Below are 20595 nucleotides of genomic sequence, written 5' to 3' on the forward strand. Positions count from 1 at the left end.
ATCAGCAGGGAGGCTGTCTCAAAGGATGTGTGGATGCAGAGCAGATGCGTCTAAAGTGTGAGTTGTATGGAAGAATGAGTCATATTTCTGTATAAACACACCAAGGATGCACCTCTGAAGAGAAAATGTCAGAGGTGCACAATATATCAAATTGAATTGTGTGCATAAGAACAAAAAAATCTAAATATAAAAGATTCAACGTTCAACCAAGGTTAATAACTATTTTTTTGTGTTGCTGTGGCTGAAAAACAAATGATAAGACAATTGGTTTAATTTAATTTATTCAACAACAAATGTTATACATCTGCACCTAAGTGCAACCTTTGTGTAATTGTGATCGAATCTTTTAAAATATCAACACCGATTGATAAAATAATGCGTGTAATATGTTCTCAGTCGCTGATATGAACAATCAAAAATATTCATTGATTTAATCTCTAAGGGACAGTTATAGCACATCAGCATTCACATTAAAGGAAACAACCAATCTAGTACTAAGTTATTAGTCTACGGATGCAATTTAAAGGATGTCTGATAAAAGGGATGTTGAGTAAAAAACTATTCTGCAACACAATTTGTCATATTATAATTATTATTCACAGTATTCATTCACTTCTGAGAGACATGTTAAATAATATAATCACACAACAGCTCTGGCATTAGCTACTTAAAAATCGCAAACCCCATTTTAGACCCAAACACATCAATACAAAATAAACATTTGTCAGGAATTTAAGTTAAGAAACACTAGTTAATTAAATGTTGTTGTTATTATATGCCTGAGACAAAAGATATGTCTGATCTAAACCCTTTAACATTCTATGAATAGAAATAGTAGGCAGCCCTTGTGCTGCAGCTATTTATAAAAATGACCTCCATAGAAAATTGCTTGGCAGGCATCTGACAATACATTTAAATAACCACTGCAGGCAAGGACACCTATAACATTGGCAAGAGGTAACATTTAAAAAAAAAAAAGGATAAAATATTATTATAATTAAGGAAATGGTGCACTCCACTGTATAACATTTAACATAAAGTACAACAATAGGCAGCATTTCCCCATTCAAGTAAATGGATGTTTGACACAAACATCTTCAGTTGTATTTCATTGCCACAGTATTAAGAAGTAATATGACTCTGGTTGAATACATGGAAATCAAAAACATGTGTTTATAGATATGTTTTAGTGTTTTTTACGTGTATTGAAAAATATATGAATAATGGATTATGTGTACCTCTGTGAATGTTTATTTAGCACTTCTTGTACCAGGGTAAGTAAACATGAACCAAAGCAGAAAGTCCTTAGAGTTCAGGCACTGTCTTAGCACTCATGCTAATGAAAAGAGAATTATATTTAAAGGGGCCCTATTATGCAAATGTTCAGGTTCATATTTCTATTTTGTTCCTCTACTGCAGTGGTTCTCAAACTTTTTTTAAAAAGTCACGTAATGGGCCAAGTCAACATTTATTAAAATACATCAATATGAACGTGAGCAATCCGTTGCTAGAACAGTGATAAAACAATGCTCCATAAGTCTGTGTGGTCAAAAAACAAAACATAACACAATTGTGCAATCCCTTTGCTAGAACAATACGTTATAATACTTTGCCACTTTGCAATCTCTGCAAAAAAATGAAAAGAAAGAAAATGCTGATATTTGGCAAAAAAGTGTGTCTTATCGCAGCATTAGTGCTGCTGTCTGTTTGGCACTACACATTTCTTCAAAACGGGGTTGCAGGCTCAGTAGCGGCGCTATTTTTATAAGTGGGGAGTGGACCTAACACAGGGGGCTCTGGGGGCATACTCCCCCGGGAAATTTTTTGTTTTAAATATTGAAGTTAAAAGCATCAATCTGGTGCACTTTGAGAGCAATATTAAGAGATCTATGGATACCTCTCTCAACACCCATATGAAACAGAACTGTAAACAGATTTACTTTTTCTTTATGGATATTTTACAAATCACTCTCCTTTTAAACTTTATTCTTTTTTTACTGTCATATAGTATTTCATACCTGTTTTTCATGTATTCTCTTATATCTTTATAACTATAATGATCGTATAAACGTGTGCCTCGGAAATAATTGTTTACATTAATCGTCGTGACCAAAACGTTTGAGACCCACTGAGATAACTTAGACTAAAGTTAACTATCTAAACACTCAGAGAGTCCTTTAGCTCAGAGTCTCTCAGTCTGACAGGAGAAGACTCTCCTTCACCTTGTTGTAGAAACAGCTCCTTATATCCGTTAGCGTAGCTCGCTAGCACCAAAAGATAACAACAACGATCTCCAGTACCGGTGCGCTCTCTCTCTGTCTCTCTTTCTCGCGCACGCACACAAAATGGCTCGTTCCACACACAAACAGAGCCAAGCTTGAATGAAACACAGAGACCCAGACGTACTTGTACTCTACTGTATCATATTATTTTCAAATCAATAATTTGTCAAATTATGATTTAAAAAAAACAAAACATTTTTTCTCCTGGTCTCTTGTTATGCCTCTGCACTTGAGAAACACTGCTCTACTGTGATTCGTTTCTATGCTTTAATGATCAGAAAGGTCTTTTTTTCTCGTACTGCCTGTGCTGCAGCACCTCTTTTCACTCTCCGTCTGAAACCAGAGCCCAGTCTGCTCTGATTGGTTGGCTGGCCGGATCTGTTGTGATTGGTGAATCGCTTAAAGATGCCCCGCCCCTTAGCCTATCACGTACAATGTGTGCGAGTGGTAGCCAATAGAAGCGCGAGTGACATATTGATGTCACTATGTTATGGAAGTAAGCAAAGGGCTACAATCAAGGCGTTTCCGGGGGGGGGGGGGGATTTTAGCCATTCAAGACCATTAACATGCACAAATACCTAGAACACACTACAAGAAAGGGATAACCCCTTAAAAGCACAATAGGGCCCTTTTAAAGAATTGTCTAGAAATGTGGCCAATGTTATGAAGTAAGAAGTCTAAGCTAATATATTAGCTGCCTCTCCGCACTGTGGCAAAAATTCTTCCCCACTTTCATTCCAGTTTTGAGACAAGAGCAGAGGAATGTAGATCATCAACCTGCCACATTCCCATCATTATCAAAGCTTCTCCTCAGACATAGAAGTCATCAAGAATCATTTTCATATGGTCCAATTAAATAAGGGAACTCTTCTGTTTGAAATGAGAGAACACACACGGTTGCATTTATAAAAACAAACCAGACGACAAGTATAGCACATTGATGGAAAACTAGGACTGATTGACATGTTTCCAGTGAGGTGATGTGCATATTTAAAAATATACACATTCAACTTGCTGGACGCTCTTTCGCAAAGCACCTTAGAGAGTAATGAGGATACACATTTTAGTTCAACCTCAGAGAGACTTTGAACTCAAACCCTGGCAGTGAAAGTGCAACATGGACCACAGACAGGACCACCTTTTTGTTTTGTCCCTTCCATTACAGACACTGATCCAACATACTTCAGTTCTGAGTAGGTTTGGATGCTACTGGTCCCTCTTTGGAAGCATCTTTCTTGTCCTCGCAGTCTACTTTCTCCGTTGTGGATTCTCCTTCCTCTTCTTTAGGAGGGAACATCCAAGTCAGAGCAGCAGCAGCCGTGCCGTCGCCGCTCTGACGCGAGAAGCAGAGGAAGGTGGCCCAGACGAAGCCGCAGCAGCCGGTGAAGGTGGTCCGCAAGTACAGAGGCACGAAGGTAAAGTTCAGAAACTAAGGGAGAAACATGATGGTTAAAATATATTTATATCATTGTGCTGGTATATCACAAATCAATAAATCATCCAGATTATAATTGAGATGTAGTAAATATAACTTTCTTGCGCAATTATTGTTTGAGATGACATACAGAAACTCTACTCTCTAATTCGAACTACATCAGTTTGTTTGAATTTACACATTTTTATGTCATTATGATATTTTGAAAAGGTGTTACAATTATATGGGTTAGTGTTTCAAAATGAGTCAAATAAGGGGAAAAAAATTGTTAGAAATAGCATTCTAAATGAATAAGGTAATTCAAGTTTTAATAGTGAAGAAAATCTAAACTCAAAGGTCTACTTACAAAGTTATACTCAGGAGGAGGAAGTGATTGAAAGCTAAGAATCATTAGCAAGTGGACCTTTGATCTTGGATTTTCTTCACAAGATATTATCTAGAATATGTAAGGGAGTTGTTAATATTTACCTGCATAAATGGCCAGAACATTAGCCCCGTCTGAAAAGAGACAAACAGAGAGCGACAGCTGTCACAACATGTCACAGTTTGCACTACATTTCAGACCTGAGCGCTCCAAGGTGCTGGGGATCATGTCGTGACAGCCCGCCTCTCACCTTATAGGTATTCAGGAATTTCTCTCTCCAGTCTTCAAAAATGTCATCTTTGCCCTCCAAGAAGCTGACACCTGGGTGAAAAAACAAGACAAATGACAGTTTATTTCTGACTGTCAGCTGGGAACTGGACTTTGAATACACACAGATGTACAGTTTGTCCTATAGGAGTAGGGACAATTATGTCAACAATATGTAATTTAATCTCAAACTGTTTTTCCTGATATTCTGGTACATATTGCAACAAAAATTAGCAGTAGAAGCATTAGAGATTATGGGATACGTGAAGCAAATTATTATCTTAATGTAGTTTTCTGTTTTTGGTTTGTCAGATTTAGAAGATTTGAGGTACAAAAAGCTTTTTCTTTAGCCAGATCATCAAAAATGATTGTTTCTATTAGTCTGACATTTAGATAAAAACCCACATGAACTACTAACTTCTTCTTATTTTTATTATGTTATAGCAGTAATAAGAATTCTAAAGGGAAGACTCAACAGTTTTGCCTGTTTTAGAAATCAATGACTGTGTTGGAAAACTAATGCTGATGTTGGGACTTTCTTATCCACAAAGTCTTGGCAACAGAACTCACGTCTAAACAATGAACTCTTTATAGGCTACCCAAGGACATTCATCTGTGTATACAATACAGCTACTCTGTTACAGGCTAGGTTGCACTTCTGCACTGTTTATTGTACTTTTTACTTTCATTTTCTAATTTAACTGAGTTTACTAGTTTGTATACATTTTGTAACAAGATTTGACTTGAGGCTCTTGTATTCAGCCCATGTGTAACAAATACCATCTTGAATCCCCTTCTCCCTTTACTCCAGACTAGAACTATCTGCTTGGATCATAATTGCTGACTTTCATGTGACCTCTGATGGCCAAGGTATGTTTCCAGGACAATGAGCTACTGGGCTCGGTTTACAAATGGACAGATACGGGATATGTTTTGAGGTTAACCCGTAACAGCCTGGCCGGGGAGCAGCCGTGGTGCACCGGCTCCCTGACACAAACTGACCCGTGTAGAAGACGCTGACGGCCAGCGGGGCGGCGGTAGTCTGGTCCAGCAGCAGCTTCCTCAGCACCATCCGGATGGAGTTCCCGGGAAACCTTCGCTCCAGGAACCGCATCCAGAAGAAATTCACGTTTCCATGGAAACCAAACGCGACCACGGCGACATTCCGTGTGTGTCGCCAATCCAGTTCCTCCCTGCGCGAGAAGAACCACTGGTGGACAAAGTCCCCTCCCGCGAACAGGCAGCCGTACATTGTCACGTTGGTGACCCACGGAAACCGACGGACATTTCTCAAAAACGCCTGCCGCATTGTTTTAAACTAACACAGCGATATTTAATATGGTGTAAGCGAAATGTTAGGTTACTCTTTGCTAAATGTAACAAATAACACTGGCGGTATCTCTGTCTGAATATCTCCGCGGCATCACTCACACTGTAGTCCCGTCCAGATTTCGGTGGAAAAGGTTCATTCGGGTTTGAGAGGACAAAATGTATATTTATTGTATTATTCCTGTATTTTCCTGTAATCTCAGTTGGGATACTTGCTCGTCATGCACCATTCGACCCCCAGTACGGGACCTGTCAGTGTGACACCAGCCGGTCGGCTCATTCTGCGTAAAATTACTACGCCCCTTTTTACGTAAAAAATCATGACTACACAGTTAAGGGCGGAGCAAAAGTGAAAGCATTGAGCAGCCATTAGCTCAATCTGAAAGAGAGAATGTTAAAAAAAATACTACCACAAGAGTGATAGTTAAACGGGCTATCAATCAATGGAGGTTAGGGGACCTTTAGGAACAGCTTCAGTGAAATAAACCTCCATGAATGGGAGATTTATCTGTACCCTCCCCTACCTATCCACACCTACAGTTGCAAGAAAAAGTATGTGAACCCTTTGGAATTACCTGGATTTCTGCATAAATTGGTCATAAAATGGAGGAAGCCACTGCTGTCCAGAAAAAACATTGCTGCACATTTGAAGTTTGCAAAAGAGCACCTGGATGTTCCACAGCACTACTGGCAACATATTCTGTGGACAGATTAAACCAAAGTTGAGTTGTTTGGAAGGAACACACAATGCTATGTGTGGAGAAAAAAAGGCACAGCACACCAACATCAAAACCTCATCCCAACTGTGAAGTATGGTGGAGGGAGCATCATGGTTTGGGGCTGCTTTGCTGCCTCAGGGCCTGGACAGATTGCCGTCATCGACGGAAAAATGAATTCTCAAGTTTATCAAGACATTTTACTGGATAACTTAAGGCCATCTGTCCACCAATTGAAGCTCAACAGAAGATGGGTGATGCAACAGGACAACGACCCAAACCACAGAAGTAAATCAACAACAGAATGGCTTCAAAAGAAGAAAATCCGCCTTCTGGAGTGGCCCAGTCAGAGTCCTGACCTCAACCCAATTGAGATGCTGTGGCATGACCTCAGGAGAGCGATTCACACCAGACATCCCAAGAATATTGCTGAACTGAAACAGTTTTGTAAAGAGGAATGGTCCAAAATTCCTCCTCACCGTTGTGCAGGTCTGATATGCAACTATAGGAAACATTTGGTTGAGGTTATTGCTGCCAAAGGAGGGTCACCCAGTTATTAAATCCAAGGGTTCACATACTTTTTCCACCCTGCACTGTAAATGTTTACATGGTGTGTTCAATAAAAACATAAAAACATATTGTTTGTCTGGTTTTAGCTTAAGCAGACTGTTTGTCTATTGTTGTGACTTAGATGAAGATCAGAACACATTTTATGACCAATTTATGCAGAAATCCAGGTAGTTCCAAAGGGTTCACATACTTTTTCTTGCAACTGTATGTGCAACCATACTTCACTACAATAACTTGGGCCAATACTGATATCTATAGATTAAACATTGAGTCATGATATGTTCACAATGGAACCACTTCTGTGATGCAGCTACTTGTTATTGATCGGTTGATTGGCTGATATTGTCCGGTATAATAGCTGGGAATTGAAAGTGATATGGCATATCCATATAATATACCAGCAGCTAATGACAATGTTCTCAAATGGTGGACTTAGTTGTTGAAAAACGCTATTCCTGAATCCAAAATTGTGATATTCTACTCAGAAGAAAATCAATTGTTGACCACTTTAAACTAGATTGGACCGGTTAACATTTATTTAGCAACAGGTACAGTATGTTCACAAGTTGCATGAAGTTGCACTGAATGCTTTAAGCACCTGTCAACCTTCTGAATAACACAGCTGATGAAAAGGCCTTATACAGTATATGGTGTTGATTTCATTTCAACAAACTCAAAAAACACATCTACTAAAATCATATTCTGTTGCATTTGACAAGGATCCATATAGCTATACACATTTACACATGCAAGTTTCCTAAAACACACACATTCATGGCAAAGTATACAGCAGTATATGAGGAAATATTATATTTTGTTCCCCCCAGGAAGTTGCGTTTTTAGTGGAAGGCATAGCAATACATATTATCCTCAATGTTTTAGACAAAATGCCAAAAATAAATGTATTCTTAATTTGTGTTGCAGCAAGTTCCCCACTTGTAGTTTTCCTCAAAAAGTAGGTTGGGCTTTTTTAATTTTACATATTTTACATGTTTAGCCCCACTCAATACACAACATGCATGCAGTTGCAAGTCATATGTATGTTTTAGACTGATATTATATCTCTCAGAAATTGATTGGTTTTCAGACTTAACTTTAGTTAAACACACCTGGTGACAGAGTAACTGAAAACATCAACTCAATGACAAAAATATAAAAGGCAATTAAATGAAGTCGGAATTCTGAATGTCTATAAACTGTCAAATGATATCCCCAACATGCAGAGCAGGAAATGAATAGATAAGAGAATGTTTTGGAACAAATGCAGCCATCGTTTTTGGGCTTAAAACCAAATGATAACTATTGTAATCGCTCGCGGTCTCAGACCCTAACTACTGGGCATATGACAGGATTGTTAATGATTTCCTTTGATAATCTAAACAGTCAAGCATAGTGGGGCATTAATTTACTGCAACAGCAGGTGTTACGCAAGTTGCAGACTTTACATCTTAGGAGTGGGAACAAATTAAATGTTACAGGCATGTACAGCTTCACTTGTACTCGTCTGCTCTCTCTACTGGACCAGCCAGATGAGACATACAGCGCTGGGGGGGGGATACCCCCATGATAAGACACGATGAACAAAAAACAGACAGCAGGTGGATGGGTCATAGTGTATCCATTGAGCTGGGAGGCAAAAAAGGGTTGAATGTTAAGGTCCAGTGGGAGGCAGGCTCTATGACTACACAGCCCTCTCCCAGTCCCCCCTCTCCGACCTGTGGTAGAGCTGCGGCTGCCCCCCGGGGAACAGGTTATCAGAGCTGGGGTGTTCTAGGAGGAACTGGATGGTGGTCTTCATGTGCTGGACGAAGTGAGGCGGCTCAGCCAGCGGAGAGGTGGACAGGTACTGGGCAAGAGAGAGATACCAGTCAAAGTTTGTTATGACACTTTCTGGTAAAAGTGGTAAGATGACATTTTAGAAATATTGTGATAAAAAAGGCACATTTTTAGAGAATTTCAAAGATATAAGCACGACATTCAGAAATAAAAAATATTGCAATTTAAATGATTTTAATGATGAATATGTTATAATGACAATAAAACATTTTTTAAATTAAAGTTACAAAGTGTGAGGAGCTTTTTCCCCATTATTGTACCTTTTTAAGTTTGAATAAAAATATTATCACGTTTTTTCTCAGAAATGTACAACTCTGATCTTGGAAATAACATCACCCGCCTCCCCTGGATCTGTAATAATGATTATTTATCTAGAAGAGCCTGATACAATGTCATATAGATTCTTTAAATGAAGCGTGAAACATAGGAAAGTATAACAAAAGATGATGTCGATCCTTTTTATGACTATTTACTTTTAAATGTACTATTTACTATATTTCTTTACCTTCAAAATAGTGTCATCCTCTTGTGACAACCAGAAGCCGATATCCAGATTTGGGGACCAACTGCAAGGGCCAATTTTAACGAGGCCTCGACTCGAGTCATATATGTCTGCCATCTGTAAGAAAAAAAACGCAATTAATAATCTTTGCACTGAGATTGCGTCTACGGCTGCCAATCAGTATCCATTCATCTGCTGTTTATTTCCTGTTGCTGTTTAATATTTTGATATAAGTCAATCCGTGTTTTTAAAACTCCCAGGAGATCTCTTTGAAGTCTTGTTTAGTCTGTCCAAAACCCAAAGACATTCACTTTATTAGGATATAAAACAATGGAAAGCAGAAATTCTCCATATTTGAGATGTTAAATACAGAATTGTCGTTTTGCTTAAAAATTATATTTATCAAAAATATCTGCCAATAATTTTTCTGTTCATTGTTGTAACCTTTTATTGTGTCCTTTTAGTTATACCTATAAAACATTTACCACATTATTCATTTAAAGAGGAAATCAGTATTTTTTATTTGTTTATCATAAAAAAAAAAAAGTGGAATTGTGAGAGCTCAAATTAAATATTTATTGTGTCTCACAGAGAAAACATCATTAAATATCTGTGGTACCTGTCCCCCAGTGAAGGTCCTTGCTGACCGCAGCTCCTCTGCTGGTCCTTTGTGAGTAAATGACGAAGGAAACACATCCCCTGTAGTAACATTTACACCTGTACAAAAATAGACACACAATATATTCGAGATTTCAAGCCATTAAAGCACCAATTTCACTAAGTAGCATATTCATCACTCACCTATGCCATATACTACAGGACTATGATTTCCATCAACAACAATGTCATTCATTTCTACAAAACAATAGATCAGAAGGGTTAGTTGGATGAAGAAGTGGACTTTTTATAAACAGTAGTAAATGAGTAACAAAGTTACCTGTGATGCAGCATGTTTCCAAATGAATTTCCTCTTTCTGTTTCTGGAAAGCTGCTGTAAAAGTTTTTTTTAAAGTTATTATTTGTAAGTGTTACAAAGCTAAAATGCTGCCAGCATTATTAAAATTAGGTAATTTGAAAGACTATACCCAGTATGTTAAGGCTGAGTTTATGGGATGTTTTTGACTCATCGTTAAATCCTCCAGCAAGATGGAGCTCAAGTCTGCATAATGGAAAGTAAAGTAAAAGTATAAAGGAATATAATTAGTACTTTGATTATTGATCTTTATTTGTGTGTTTCGTACCTGCCCTCCTTACTGATGTTACTCAGTGATGTCACAGCTTTCACAATAAGCGGGATTTCAGACCAGGTGCAGGAACCATCGCAGTGGGCAAGGCAAACAGCTCCACTTCCTAAGAAAAAAAAAGGATGGCATATATCCTTACTATATATACACATGCAGAATAGGGCCCACAGTGAGAATTCAATGAAAGAAGCGTTACCGGTGTGTCGCAGCACAACAAAATGGCAGGTGGTGGCATCACCAGATCCGATTACTGAAACAGATTCTGTCAAAGGGAAGATAAAAAGCATTTATTATGACCCAATATTTTTTAACTTATACTACTATCTGGGTGGGAGAGAAACTCCCTCTGGCCTGGACTTTGGGATTTCAGCCTTTCAAACTATTGACATGCACAAAAACCTATATAACACACTACAGGAAAGGTAAAACCCCCAAAACCATAATAGGGCCTCTTTAAGAGAATGTCCCAAACGTAAGGGCACATATGTCTAGTTCTTCAGATCAATAAGTTTATATATTTCACACATATTTCCCAGTAACATTTCCTGAGCTTAGAAAAGACAAGGTCGGATATTTGGATGGTCTGTACCAATCACCAGGTTTTACTTACTGTCTGCTGGTGTTGTTGCTGCAAACTCTCTTTGTTGGACGTACAAGAGGCACTTAGGGTCGACATATACAAGTGGCTGCGAGCGAAATGTTCTTGCATTTTCCTGTGACGTCACATTAGAGTAAAATATAAATGTATTGCGTTAGCATTAATTTGTGGATTTCCAACATTGAAATCAAAACACAAACAGAAATTGATAATAATTATTCTTCACAGGTCTACATTTTATTAGATGTAAAAACTAAAATCATAATTTGGCAGATAGTTGTATTATCCCTGACTGATTTGCATCTGCCACCATATGTAACGCCCCCATGCTGTTATAAATAGTATATAAATACCCATTTGGTGTTATCCAGTCTTTCATAAAGTGCTCACTTACAGAAAAGTAAATATAACTGCTGACAGTTTCTCTACAAGCTAAATGTAGCCACACTTTCTGGAAACAAACCTTTAAATGTGGATGTCTGTCGAACAGCTCCCCTGTCGAGGTAATGCGGTCAAGTGCTCTATTTTGAATTAACAACGGCATTTCCTTAAACGAGGTTCACTATGCAAACTCCAAGTTTTCGTACTATTCTAAAGGCCAGTTACTTCTTATTATTGTATTGCTTAATATTTATATATTTCATATTTTAACAGAATAGTAGTAACTGCTGCAAATCCAGTCCAATCGTGTGAACTTCCTGTAAGGCTTTCTTCTTCTTCTTTTTCGCCAAAAAATGAGGCTTAACACCCAGTTTCTGACACACCGCCACCAACCGTTAGAAAGCACGAACGTGTACACGAGCGCAATTCACCATTACTACTTAGAAAAAATGCGTACGTAGTGTCCGTTAAATTACACACAGCTACGTATAATTACTAGTGGAAGTTGCGTCGCTAAAGAGGGCAGGGAGCGAAGCTGCGAAGCGACTGTTTTATTCTGTGACGCACACAATAATTGTTTACTCCGTATGTAAGCGAAATTATCGTCTTAGAATCTTCTTAGACCGTTTTGCAATTTTAAATTGCACGTATTTAATTTTTTCATCAGGAAATAACCGAAACAAAGCGTCGTCATTCGCTAAAGCTCAGTTTACTTGCACATATTGCCGAAAAGCTACTGTAGTTGACTTTTTCGCCAACATGAGAGGGGGTTCCTCCTACGGAGATAGAGACCATGGACGAGACAGGTAGGTGTAATGAATATTTAAACAACACCCACTTAATTTACACACAATGTCTAAACTCCACTTTAAGAATTACCCAAAATCATGGCTGCTGTATTTTTCGTTAAATGCATCACGAACGCAGTTAAAGCTCAAACAACCACAAGGCCTCTCTGGAGTTTGCAGTTTACTCTGTAAAAATTTCACTTGGTAAAGGTCATTTATCGTCTAAACTGGAGCAGAAACTGGAACTGGTCTCCAAATATAGTGTGTTTTGTACATGAGTGAAGAAAAATAACCAATAAATGTACAGGCGCATTAATCATAGTTCTATCAATTATATGGCTATGTATAATAAAGCACATTTGGACAAAAACTGTATATCATAATTTCAATTCTCACATAAGTAGGTAAAGGCATATGCATGCACTAAGAAAGATAACAAATAGATTTTTTTTAAAGTAGAGAAACAATTTGGTCGTGTACAGACTGGTGGAACTTGAAAAACATTTCATATACAAAACATTTTCATGCGCCCCCTTGTGGAGTTTTTCTTTTAAATGAAGGCAAAGTTATACACATAATTAACAAGACAATATGTTGACATATTACCTCACAACAAAGAAGATACATTACTATACTATATGACATACTATGATGGGTGGAAAGTAATAAAGTCAAACTTCACTAGAGCTACATTTTCCCGATGTCGTGCAGTGTTGTTCTACTTTGTAATAGTCTGTACGATAAGATGGACCTTTATGTATCCCTGTGGGGAAATTCAGTGTCATGACACTGTAGCATTTTCCCCCAAAAGTTATTGTCTTTGCAATGTATTTTTTAAGAGTTAGTCTGGGAATAGGGATTCAGCCTCAAACCTCAAATACAGATAAAACTGTTCATCGTTATTAACATTATGCAAGCAAACCCCATCGCCCTTTATCTCTTGACCGTTATCTTCTCAGGCCACGGTTTGGGGCCATGAGCGGTCGCGGTGGACCTCCACCAATGAAATTTGGAAATCCAGGTGAGCGTCTCCGCAAGAAGAAGTGGAACATGGACGATCTGCCAAAATTTGAGAAAAACTTCTATACTGAACACCCTGAGGTCCAACACCTCAGTCAGGTACATCTTTATATTTGTCTCTGTCCCAGTCCCTCACAAACAATAAGTGAGTGAGTCAATAAACTTTCATGTATATATATAGACAACCTTTACACCATGCCAGATGTAAAATGTCCTCAAAATTATAGTTGTTAAATAAACGAGAACCATTTCAGCAGGATTTCTTTTTTTACAATTTATACACATGTCCAAATGTATGTTAATTATGTTTTCCCCTCTCTTTATAATATCCAGTTTGAAATGGAAGAGTTTCGCAGGAACAAGGAGATTACCGTCAGAGGCTCTGGATGCCCAAAAGCGATACCCGCTTTTCACCAGGCGCAGTTTCCTCGTCCGTAAACTAAAATATATTACATACATATAATATATAAATACATATTAATGTTATACAAACGAAAATGTCTAATCTCAGGGAAACATGACCTCATAAAATAGATCACTCACTTTAACCAACATCTAAGAGTTTAAATAATAAGCTAATGAACAGTGATAGTAAAGGACAAGTGTTATGTTTAAAAAAGGGATTGTCCTTTGGATGGAAAGACTGAAATGAAGAAACCAAATGAAGTCCATCAGTGTAACTCTCTTGTACGTTGTCCTCCTCTTTCTCTTGGCAGAGTATGTGATGGATGTGCTGATGCAGCAGCACTTCAAAGAGCCCACAGCGATCCAGGCTCAGGGCTTCCCTGTGGCGCTCAGTGGCAGGGACATGGTGGGCATCGCTCAGACTGGCTCCGGAAAGACTCTGGCTGTAAGGCTGCCCGGCATCATCCTGCATGATGATGACACTCAAATAGAAATTCATTTATATACTTACAAAACTTTTGAATTAAAATGCCTAAACTATTGAAGAAGCACATCAGAAACAGCAGCACAGCTGAATTTGTTTGACCTTTTTGACACAAGAATAGGTATTTATTGGAATTTGTATTCCTTGCAGTATCTTCTTCCTGCTATTGTCCACATCAACCACCAGCCTTACCTGGAGAGAGGAGATGGCCCAATTGTGAGTGCACATTTATTCCATATTCCATATATTGTGTTAGATATTGTTTTGTCTAAATCCTACTGTGTGTCGTGCGTACAAAATAAGAAAACCCATCCTCATTCGTCTTCTTCTTCTCGTCACAGTGTCTTGTCCTTGCTCCAACCAGAGAGCTGGCTCAGCAGGTTCAGCAGGTCGCACTTGAATACGGCAAGTCATCCCGTATCAAAAGCACCTGTGTCTATGGTGGAGCACCCAAAGGACCACAGATTCGAGACCTCGAGAGGGGTAGGTTTGGTTGTAGATAATGGCCACATGCAATAAATTATACAAACTCATTTGAAATTCATTAATCTTTTAATAAAAATACATTTTCAAAATAAACTGGGTACTTTCCCAGCTTTTGTGTGGGGAACAGTCGAATGTGAAAATCTCACCCTTTATGCCAACATGTTGTTAATACAATTCAAAAATATTTAAATGTATGGAAAAATGATATACTCTGTAGACGCACTTGACTCTTTCATGTGCCCACAATGCAGTTTCCCTGTGAGGCGATAGAACATTCGACTGTATGTAGGTTGGTGTATTAATCTAATAATGTGTGTGTATCTTCTTTTTTTTTTTACTTCGGATTTGTTGATAGGTGTTGAGATCATTATCGCCACACCAGGTCGTCTCATTGACTTCTTGGAGAGTGGGAAAACTAACCTGACGCGCTGCACCTACCTCGTGCTGGATGAAGCCGACCGCATGCTGGACATGGGCTTCGAGCCACAGATTCGCAAGATAGTTGAACAAATCAGGGTAGGCTCGGTTAAGATCAGTCATGGTTGCTGAATTTTAAAAGGTCCCCACTGACCTATTATATATAGAATATTCTTCAGTGAAATCATGCCTTTCTCTCCCTGCCTCCTAGCCTAACAGACAGACTCTGATGTGGAGTGCAACCTGGCCAAAGGACGTCCGGCAGCTTGCAGAGGACTTCCTGAGGGAATATGTCCAAATAAATATTGGCGCACTGGAGCTCAGTGCCAACCACAACATCCTGCAGATTGTCGACGTCTGCATGGAGACTGAGAAGGACCAGAAGTAAGGATAGCCAATGAGCAAATATCTGACTGTAGAATGATGTTCTGTCTTTATCAACTCTCATTACCTGCGATACGTGGGTTGCAGAAAATGATCTTATCCTTTCACAAGTACCACTGTCTTGCTATTATTGTCTCTTCCTGACTACAGACTTCTTCAGCTGATGGAGGAGATAATGGCTGAAAAAGAAAACAAAACCATCATCTTTGTGGAGACTAAGAAGCGCTGTGATGAACTCACCAGGAGGATGAGGCGGGATGGGTGAGAAAATATTGTCTGCCATGACCTAAAACAATGTTGACAATAATTGAAGGATCCATTTTGTGAATATCTGATAGGCGGAAGCTATTCAGGGTCTCACTAATCATGTTTCTTTTCTTTTTGTATAGGTGGCCAGCAATGTGTATCCATGGAGACAAGAGCCAGCCAGAAAGAGACTGGGTACTTGCAGGTAAGAATAACACAGGGCTGCCACTTTCCTCCCCATTTCCTCGTCTAAACGGTTGTTCATCTGTCAGAGGGGCCAAGGACATTAGACATTAGTACACCTTTTATAAAGACTCCTGTAGGTGAAGTGTTTTAAAGTAACTCCATCACTCCAGCAGAAGAGTACGATTGGAGATGATGATTCCCATGTCTAATTCCTGCAAATATTGTATTTATTTCTACAGAATTTCGCAGCGGTAAAGCTCCTGTACTGCTTGCTACCGACGTGGCGTCTCGTGGTCTGGGTATGTCTGCTCACACTATCACATTATCGCTGACATGATCATATTTTTGTGTGAAGATTACATTGTTCTGTAAATAACATTTAGTGTATTATTAACTTATAATGAGTAACACAAGTGAAAAGACCTCTACTTTTTGACCAATAGGTAAGTATACTACAGAGGAAACCAGCTAAAGCCTGGTAATGAACTCAATGTAATTCTAGCACAACATTAAATAAAGAATTGTCTTTTTATCAGTGGGATATTATGATAGTTTGTTCATGTCTTTATAATAAATATCACACTAGGTTTTCCCCACAGTATACACATTGTAAAGTATGCACTATAATGTGTGAAAATAACAAGGTTTATGATCCATTTGGCACATCAAATTTAAGAATCTCCCGGCCTTTCTATTTGAACCTGACAGTTGAATGAACTGTGCATTATAGCACAGAGGCTGCAGGCCTGCTGGGTTTATAGTCTGTTTCTTGTTACTGCAGTTACAAATCTTCCTTCACCCGGGGCTCATTGGCACGCTGCCTGAAAGCAGATTCTCCTGTCTGCACACCTTGTATTATGTCTCCTTCATAGTGTCAGTACAAAGTCATTTCAAGATACTGCTCTTATAACCCGTTCCTCCTCATCTGAAACTGTGTAGCTGTTTCATTGCTGTAATGCTGCAAAGTAATACCTACTGTTGTGTTCTGCGGATGCATTTGAGTAGGACAGATTAATAACCGGTCTCAGTAAAGCTTTAATCTGATTTGTTAGCAGGATAAATGTGAGAAGGGGGGATAAGTGAGGTGTCTTTGACTTGCCAAAACAATAAATCCCTATGACCGTGTCCTTGTTCTTTTTCCCCCTCTTCTCCTCTCAGGGTTTGGCAGCACACGGCAGCTGTAAGTGTCTGCGCTGCTGCCCCCCTCACGTCCGCCCCTCAGTCACGATAAAGTAAAAGCTCGGCTAGCTTTAGACGGATTAAAGCCCTGTTAATCTTCTTCAGTTACTATGGTTCCCCCTTAAATCCAACGAGCCTTCCTTGGGAGCAGCCTGAGGTTCCTGTTTGTCTGCTCATCGGTCCGTCCCTGAAAAAAAAAAGAGCAGACAGGGGAGAGGGAGTTAAACGGGCTCGTCTGGATCCAGTCCTGGCCGGGGTCTGAGGAGGGTCCTGCAATGCAGCGAGAGAGCAACAGAACCAGCCGTTGAGTTAAAGGGTTCTGCTCCTGTCTGACGTTGCTGGTGTGTGCAGAAGGTGAGGGAGGAGTCCTGTCTCCCTCCCCCTCAGCCCCTCACTAGAAACCAGGACTGATCAGGGGGGACCGACTACCTTTGTAAAAAAACAACAACAAGACGGGGGTAAGTACCTCTCCGGCCCTTTCTCTTATCTCCTCCATGAGCTCACCATAACATCCAGGTACCTTCCTCGTGCTCAGATTTCAATCAAAAGAAAGGCACATCGTCACTCAGTAGCTCAGGGTTGGTGATGTATCTTCCTTCTGTCATGATGGAGGGCAAAAGGTCCATTTATAAGTCATAAATCAGCAGTGCTGTCCGAGCCCCACCTCTTCTGTAATAAGAAACAGACGGAACAGATTGGTTTGAAGGTTATGAAGCCGAAACATGGTTCTGAACAGCCTAAAAAACCTGCAGTCAAGCTCAGTTTGATCAACTGTATTAGTTTGAAATCAGTTATAATGGTGGTTAACTGAAAATAATCTACGTAAGGATGCATGGAGTTTTTGAACAGTGTCTGACTGAGCAGGTAAGTAACTCTATTTATTTAGATCTGTATTAAAGTGACATGTTATGTCTTTAATTGAATGCATACATATACAGTTAATGTATATTATGTACTTAAATTCAAATAATCAGCTCTTTAAGTGGAATTTAAATTGTTTCTCCAGTAGCTTTTTTATAACATATTTTAAATGTCCCTCATTGCTGATAAAGATGTGGAAGATATCAAGTTCGTCATCAACTATGACTACCCCAACTCCTCTGAGGATTACGTCCACCGTATTGGACGTACGGCCCGCAGCACCAACACCGGTACAGCTTACACCTTCTTCACCCAGGGGAACTGTCGACAGGCCCGGGACCTGGTCCGGGTTCTGACTGAGGCCCGGCAGGCCGTCAACCCCAAACTGCTCCAGCTGGTGGATTCAGGGCGTGGTGGAAACGGTAAGCACAATAACTCCCAAAATGATCAACCCGTCCCCGTGTTACCTTGAGTTTTTAAAGAAAAACATTATTCTCTCCACATGGCTCCATGATGAGCAAAGAATCAAATGGATTCATGTTGATTGATGTAAATCTGGCATCAACAGTTAAACTATATCATAAGTGTCATTAATCAATATATTGGTTAACTTCTTTCAAAACACATGCATTTTGCCAAAACCCTATCATGTACAACACTGGGACTCGCCAAGAAGCACGACTTTGCAAGCGTAAAACAGTTTCTTGTTTTTTTTCAAATAGTGAGATTTGTGGTAAGGTTTGTGGTAGGTTTGTTTTAAATAAATGCTGCAATATAGTCCATGGGAATCTTCAAGACTTTCTTTCAGTTTTGTCAATTCTTTGTTACCATGGAAACACGTGAACAAGCTTTCTTAAAGAATTGAAGGTGATACCCGGATGGTAACCAAAATATAAATTGCCATTTTCGTGGTGAACTTCTTCTTTAATGTATCACAGTCCATCATATTGTTGAATGGAAGAGATCAAATAATACTGACATTTATCTTCATTACAGGCGGCAGAATGCGTTACCGTGGCAGCAGCTCCTACAACTCCAACAGCATGTACCAGGGGGGTTATGATCGCCGGACATATGGCGGCAGTGGTGGCAGCAAAGATGGCGCCAATGGCTTCAGCAGTGGCGGTCGCACCAACCATGATGCACCAAACCACTCCTCTTCCTCCTCCTCTTCCTCCTACAGGGACAGAAGCCAGGGGCAAAGGAGTAGCTACAACTCTGGTGGCTCCGATCAGTTCCAGAGCTACGGCGGCAGCGGGGGCTACAGCTCCCGCAGCGGAGGCCCGCCCCCTGGAGGTCAGAGCAGCCAGCTGCAGGGTCAGTTTGCCCAGCCTCCTTCTGCTCCTCCATCAGCAGGGGGGCCAATTCCTCTGATGGCTCGGCCCTTCGCTCCTCTACAGCCACCGCTTAAGGGCATCATGGGGCAGCCTCCTTACCCTTTTGCTGCTCCACCCGCTCCTCCTTCAGGCCCTCCACCTCCCCGAAAGTAGAATTATGAGGAAGAGGCGCAGAGTTCATTGCGGCCACTCAGTGTGTTATTTCATTTCTTTGTCTTCTACCAAAGGTGGGGGTTTGAAAAGGCAGTATACGTAAGGATTTAAGGGCTAACATGTTTGTTTGTTCCATATGTTGAACCCACCTTAAACTAGAACCTTTATCCTTCAATTTATTAGACATGATTTCTAATTTCCCAGTTTCATTCAGTTGCTCTCGACCATGTGACCTGGAGGAGCAATGTTGTTCTTTTCATTTGATCACACACTGCAGAAGTTGATAGCTGCTGTAGAGTCTTTGTTTGGAAAAAAACATCTAGCACACATTACGTGGTGCATGGTGGAACGTGCTGATGTATGGGAATTTCTTTCATTCTGTATAAACCGTCCCATTCCAGCGTCAAGTGTTCTAGCTTCATCACGTTCTACATGTTAGACTTGTTTTGTTCTTCTATCATTTCATTGAGTTTATGTTTGTGTTATTCTGAATGCTGAAGCCGTTTATCTTCTTTTGATACCGTGAAACCACTATTTGACTTATTCCTATCCTCTATCAATTTCAAACGTATGCTTCCGTTTACTTGTAACTTTTTAACTCTTATTTCTTAAATAAGCATCATAACTAAGGCTGAATTATTTTCAAGACTGTTGACTTGGTTTCTTGCTTGTTTTTTTATTAATTCTGTTCTTAATTTCTTAATAAATAACAGAATCAAAGCGGTTTCTCCTTTGCAAATCATTGTTCATACCATTTATGTCAGGTACAGTCCATACAAATGACTTTATTGGCCTTTAATACATATATTTGTAGTACATTCTCAATGTGTACCCAGCAATATGTACATGGTTGTTGCTTTTACTGATAATATACATCATGGCATGAAGCTTTTATTTACATTAGGAGCACAAATGTAAATGTCCCTTCCTCACAAATACACAGTTCTCATGTTCTGGGTCTTACGCTACATGTTTTAGTTCCCTACGTTACTTTGTTTTGCTTGCTCAAGTAAATATGGGCCCACCAGTCTGATTTATTCAAGGATGGCAGCTCTTCCATGCATCTAATCATTGTTGCAGTGTACTGCAATCTGAAGCATATAGGTACTTTTAGTAAAAGATTGA

At 39.6% G+C, this 20595-nt stretch overlaps 3 protein-coding genes across 4 annotated transcripts; 1 reads left to right on the top strand and 2 right to left on the bottom strand.

Annotated features, from left to right (window-relative positions):
- Positions 1-263: 263 nt before the first annotated feature.
- On the bottom strand, positions 264-7374 carry LOC307028646 (mpv17-like protein). Its single transcript, XM_079663847.1, has 4 exons — positions 5351-7374; positions 4332-4402; positions 4186-4215; positions 264-3711 (listed from the first exon to the last, which is right to left on the bottom strand). Exons 1-4 carry the CDS (start codon positions 5655-5657, stop codon positions 3466-3468), a joined length of 654 nt encoding a protein of 217 aa, XP_079519973.1. The 5' UTR covers positions 5658-7374; the 3' UTR covers positions 264-3465.
- Positions 7375-7477: 103 nt separating this feature from the next.
- Positions 7478-11886, bottom strand: ntan1 (N-terminal asparagine amidase). Of its 2 annotated transcripts, none has more exons than XM_079663773.1 (10): positions 11607-11886; positions 11156-11258; positions 10742-10807; positions 10543-10651; positions 10387-10460; positions 10239-10289; positions 10103-10156; positions 9921-10018; positions 9305-9418; positions 7478-8809 (listed from the first exon to the last, which is right to left on the bottom strand). In XM_079663773.1, exons 1-10 carry the CDS (start codon positions 11685-11687, stop codon positions 8645-8647), a joined length of 915 nt encoding a protein of 304 aa, XP_079519899.1. In that variant the 5' UTR covers positions 11688-11886; the 3' UTR covers positions 7478-8644. The 2 variants fall into 2 exon arrangements, with proteins under 2 accessions (XP_079519899.1, XP_079519898.1); XM_079663772.1 differs by having other exon boundaries at positions 10239-10292.
- Positions 11887-12078: 192 nt separating this feature from the next.
- Positions 12079-20190, top strand: ddx17 (DEAD-box helicase 17). Its single transcript, XM_079663720.1, has 13 exons — positions 12079-12330; positions 13272-13431; positions 13666-13762; positions 14049-14182; positions 14372-14437; positions 14563-14704; positions 15063-15223; positions 15336-15508; positions 15659-15769; positions 15898-15959; positions 16180-16239; positions 18172-18402; positions 18977-20190. The coding sequence occupies exons 1-13, from the start codon at positions 12284-12286 to the stop codon at positions 19468-19470; spliced, it is 1938 nt and encodes a 645-aa protein (XP_079519846.1). The 5' UTR covers positions 12079-12283; the 3' UTR covers positions 19471-20190.
- Positions 20191-20595: the final 405 nt, after the last annotated feature.

Source organism: Notothenia rossii (assembly GCF_949606895.1).
Source record: "Notothenia rossii genome assembly, chromosome: 1".
Lineage (NCBI taxonomy): Eukaryota > Metazoa > Chordata > Actinopteri > Perciformes > Nototheniidae > Notothenia > Notothenia rossii.

Coding starts and splice junctions, on each gene's coding strand:
- ddx17 (XM_079663720.1), top strand. CDS start 12,284: ATGAGAGGGGGTTCCTCCTACGGAGATAGAGACCATGGACGAGACAG. Junction 13,432..13,665: donor AGGTCCAACACCTCAGTCAG/GTACATCTTTAT, acceptor TATAATATCCAG/TTTGAAATGGAAGAGTTTCG. Junction 15,960..16,179: donor AAGAGACTGGGTACTTGCAG/GTAAGAATAACA, acceptor TTATTTCTACAG/AATTTCGCAGCGGTAAAGCT.
- ntan1 (XM_079663772.1), bottom strand. CDS start 11,687: ATGCCGTTGTTAATTCAAAATAGAGCACTTGACCGCATTACCTCGACA. Junction 10,652..10,741: donor TGTTGTGCTGCGACACACCG/GTAACGCTTCTT, acceptor TTTTTTTCTTAG/GAAGTGGAGCTGTTTGCCTT. Junction 10,019..10,102: donor TCCTGTAGTATATGGCATAG/GTGAGTGATGAA, acceptor ATTTTTGTACAG/GTGTAAATGTTACTACAGGG.
- LOC307028646 (XM_079663847.1), bottom strand. CDS start 5,657: ATGCGGCAGGCGTTTTTGAGAAATGTCCGTCGGTTTCCGTGGGTCACC. Junction 4,403..5,350: donor CGTCAGCGTCTTCTACACGG/GTCAGTTTGTGT, acceptor TTTTTCACCCAG/GTGTCAGCTTCTTGGAGGGC. Junction 4,216..4,331: donor AATTCCTGAATACCTATAAG/GTGAGAGGCGGG, acceptor GTCTCTTTTCAG/ACGGGGCTAATGTTCTGGCC.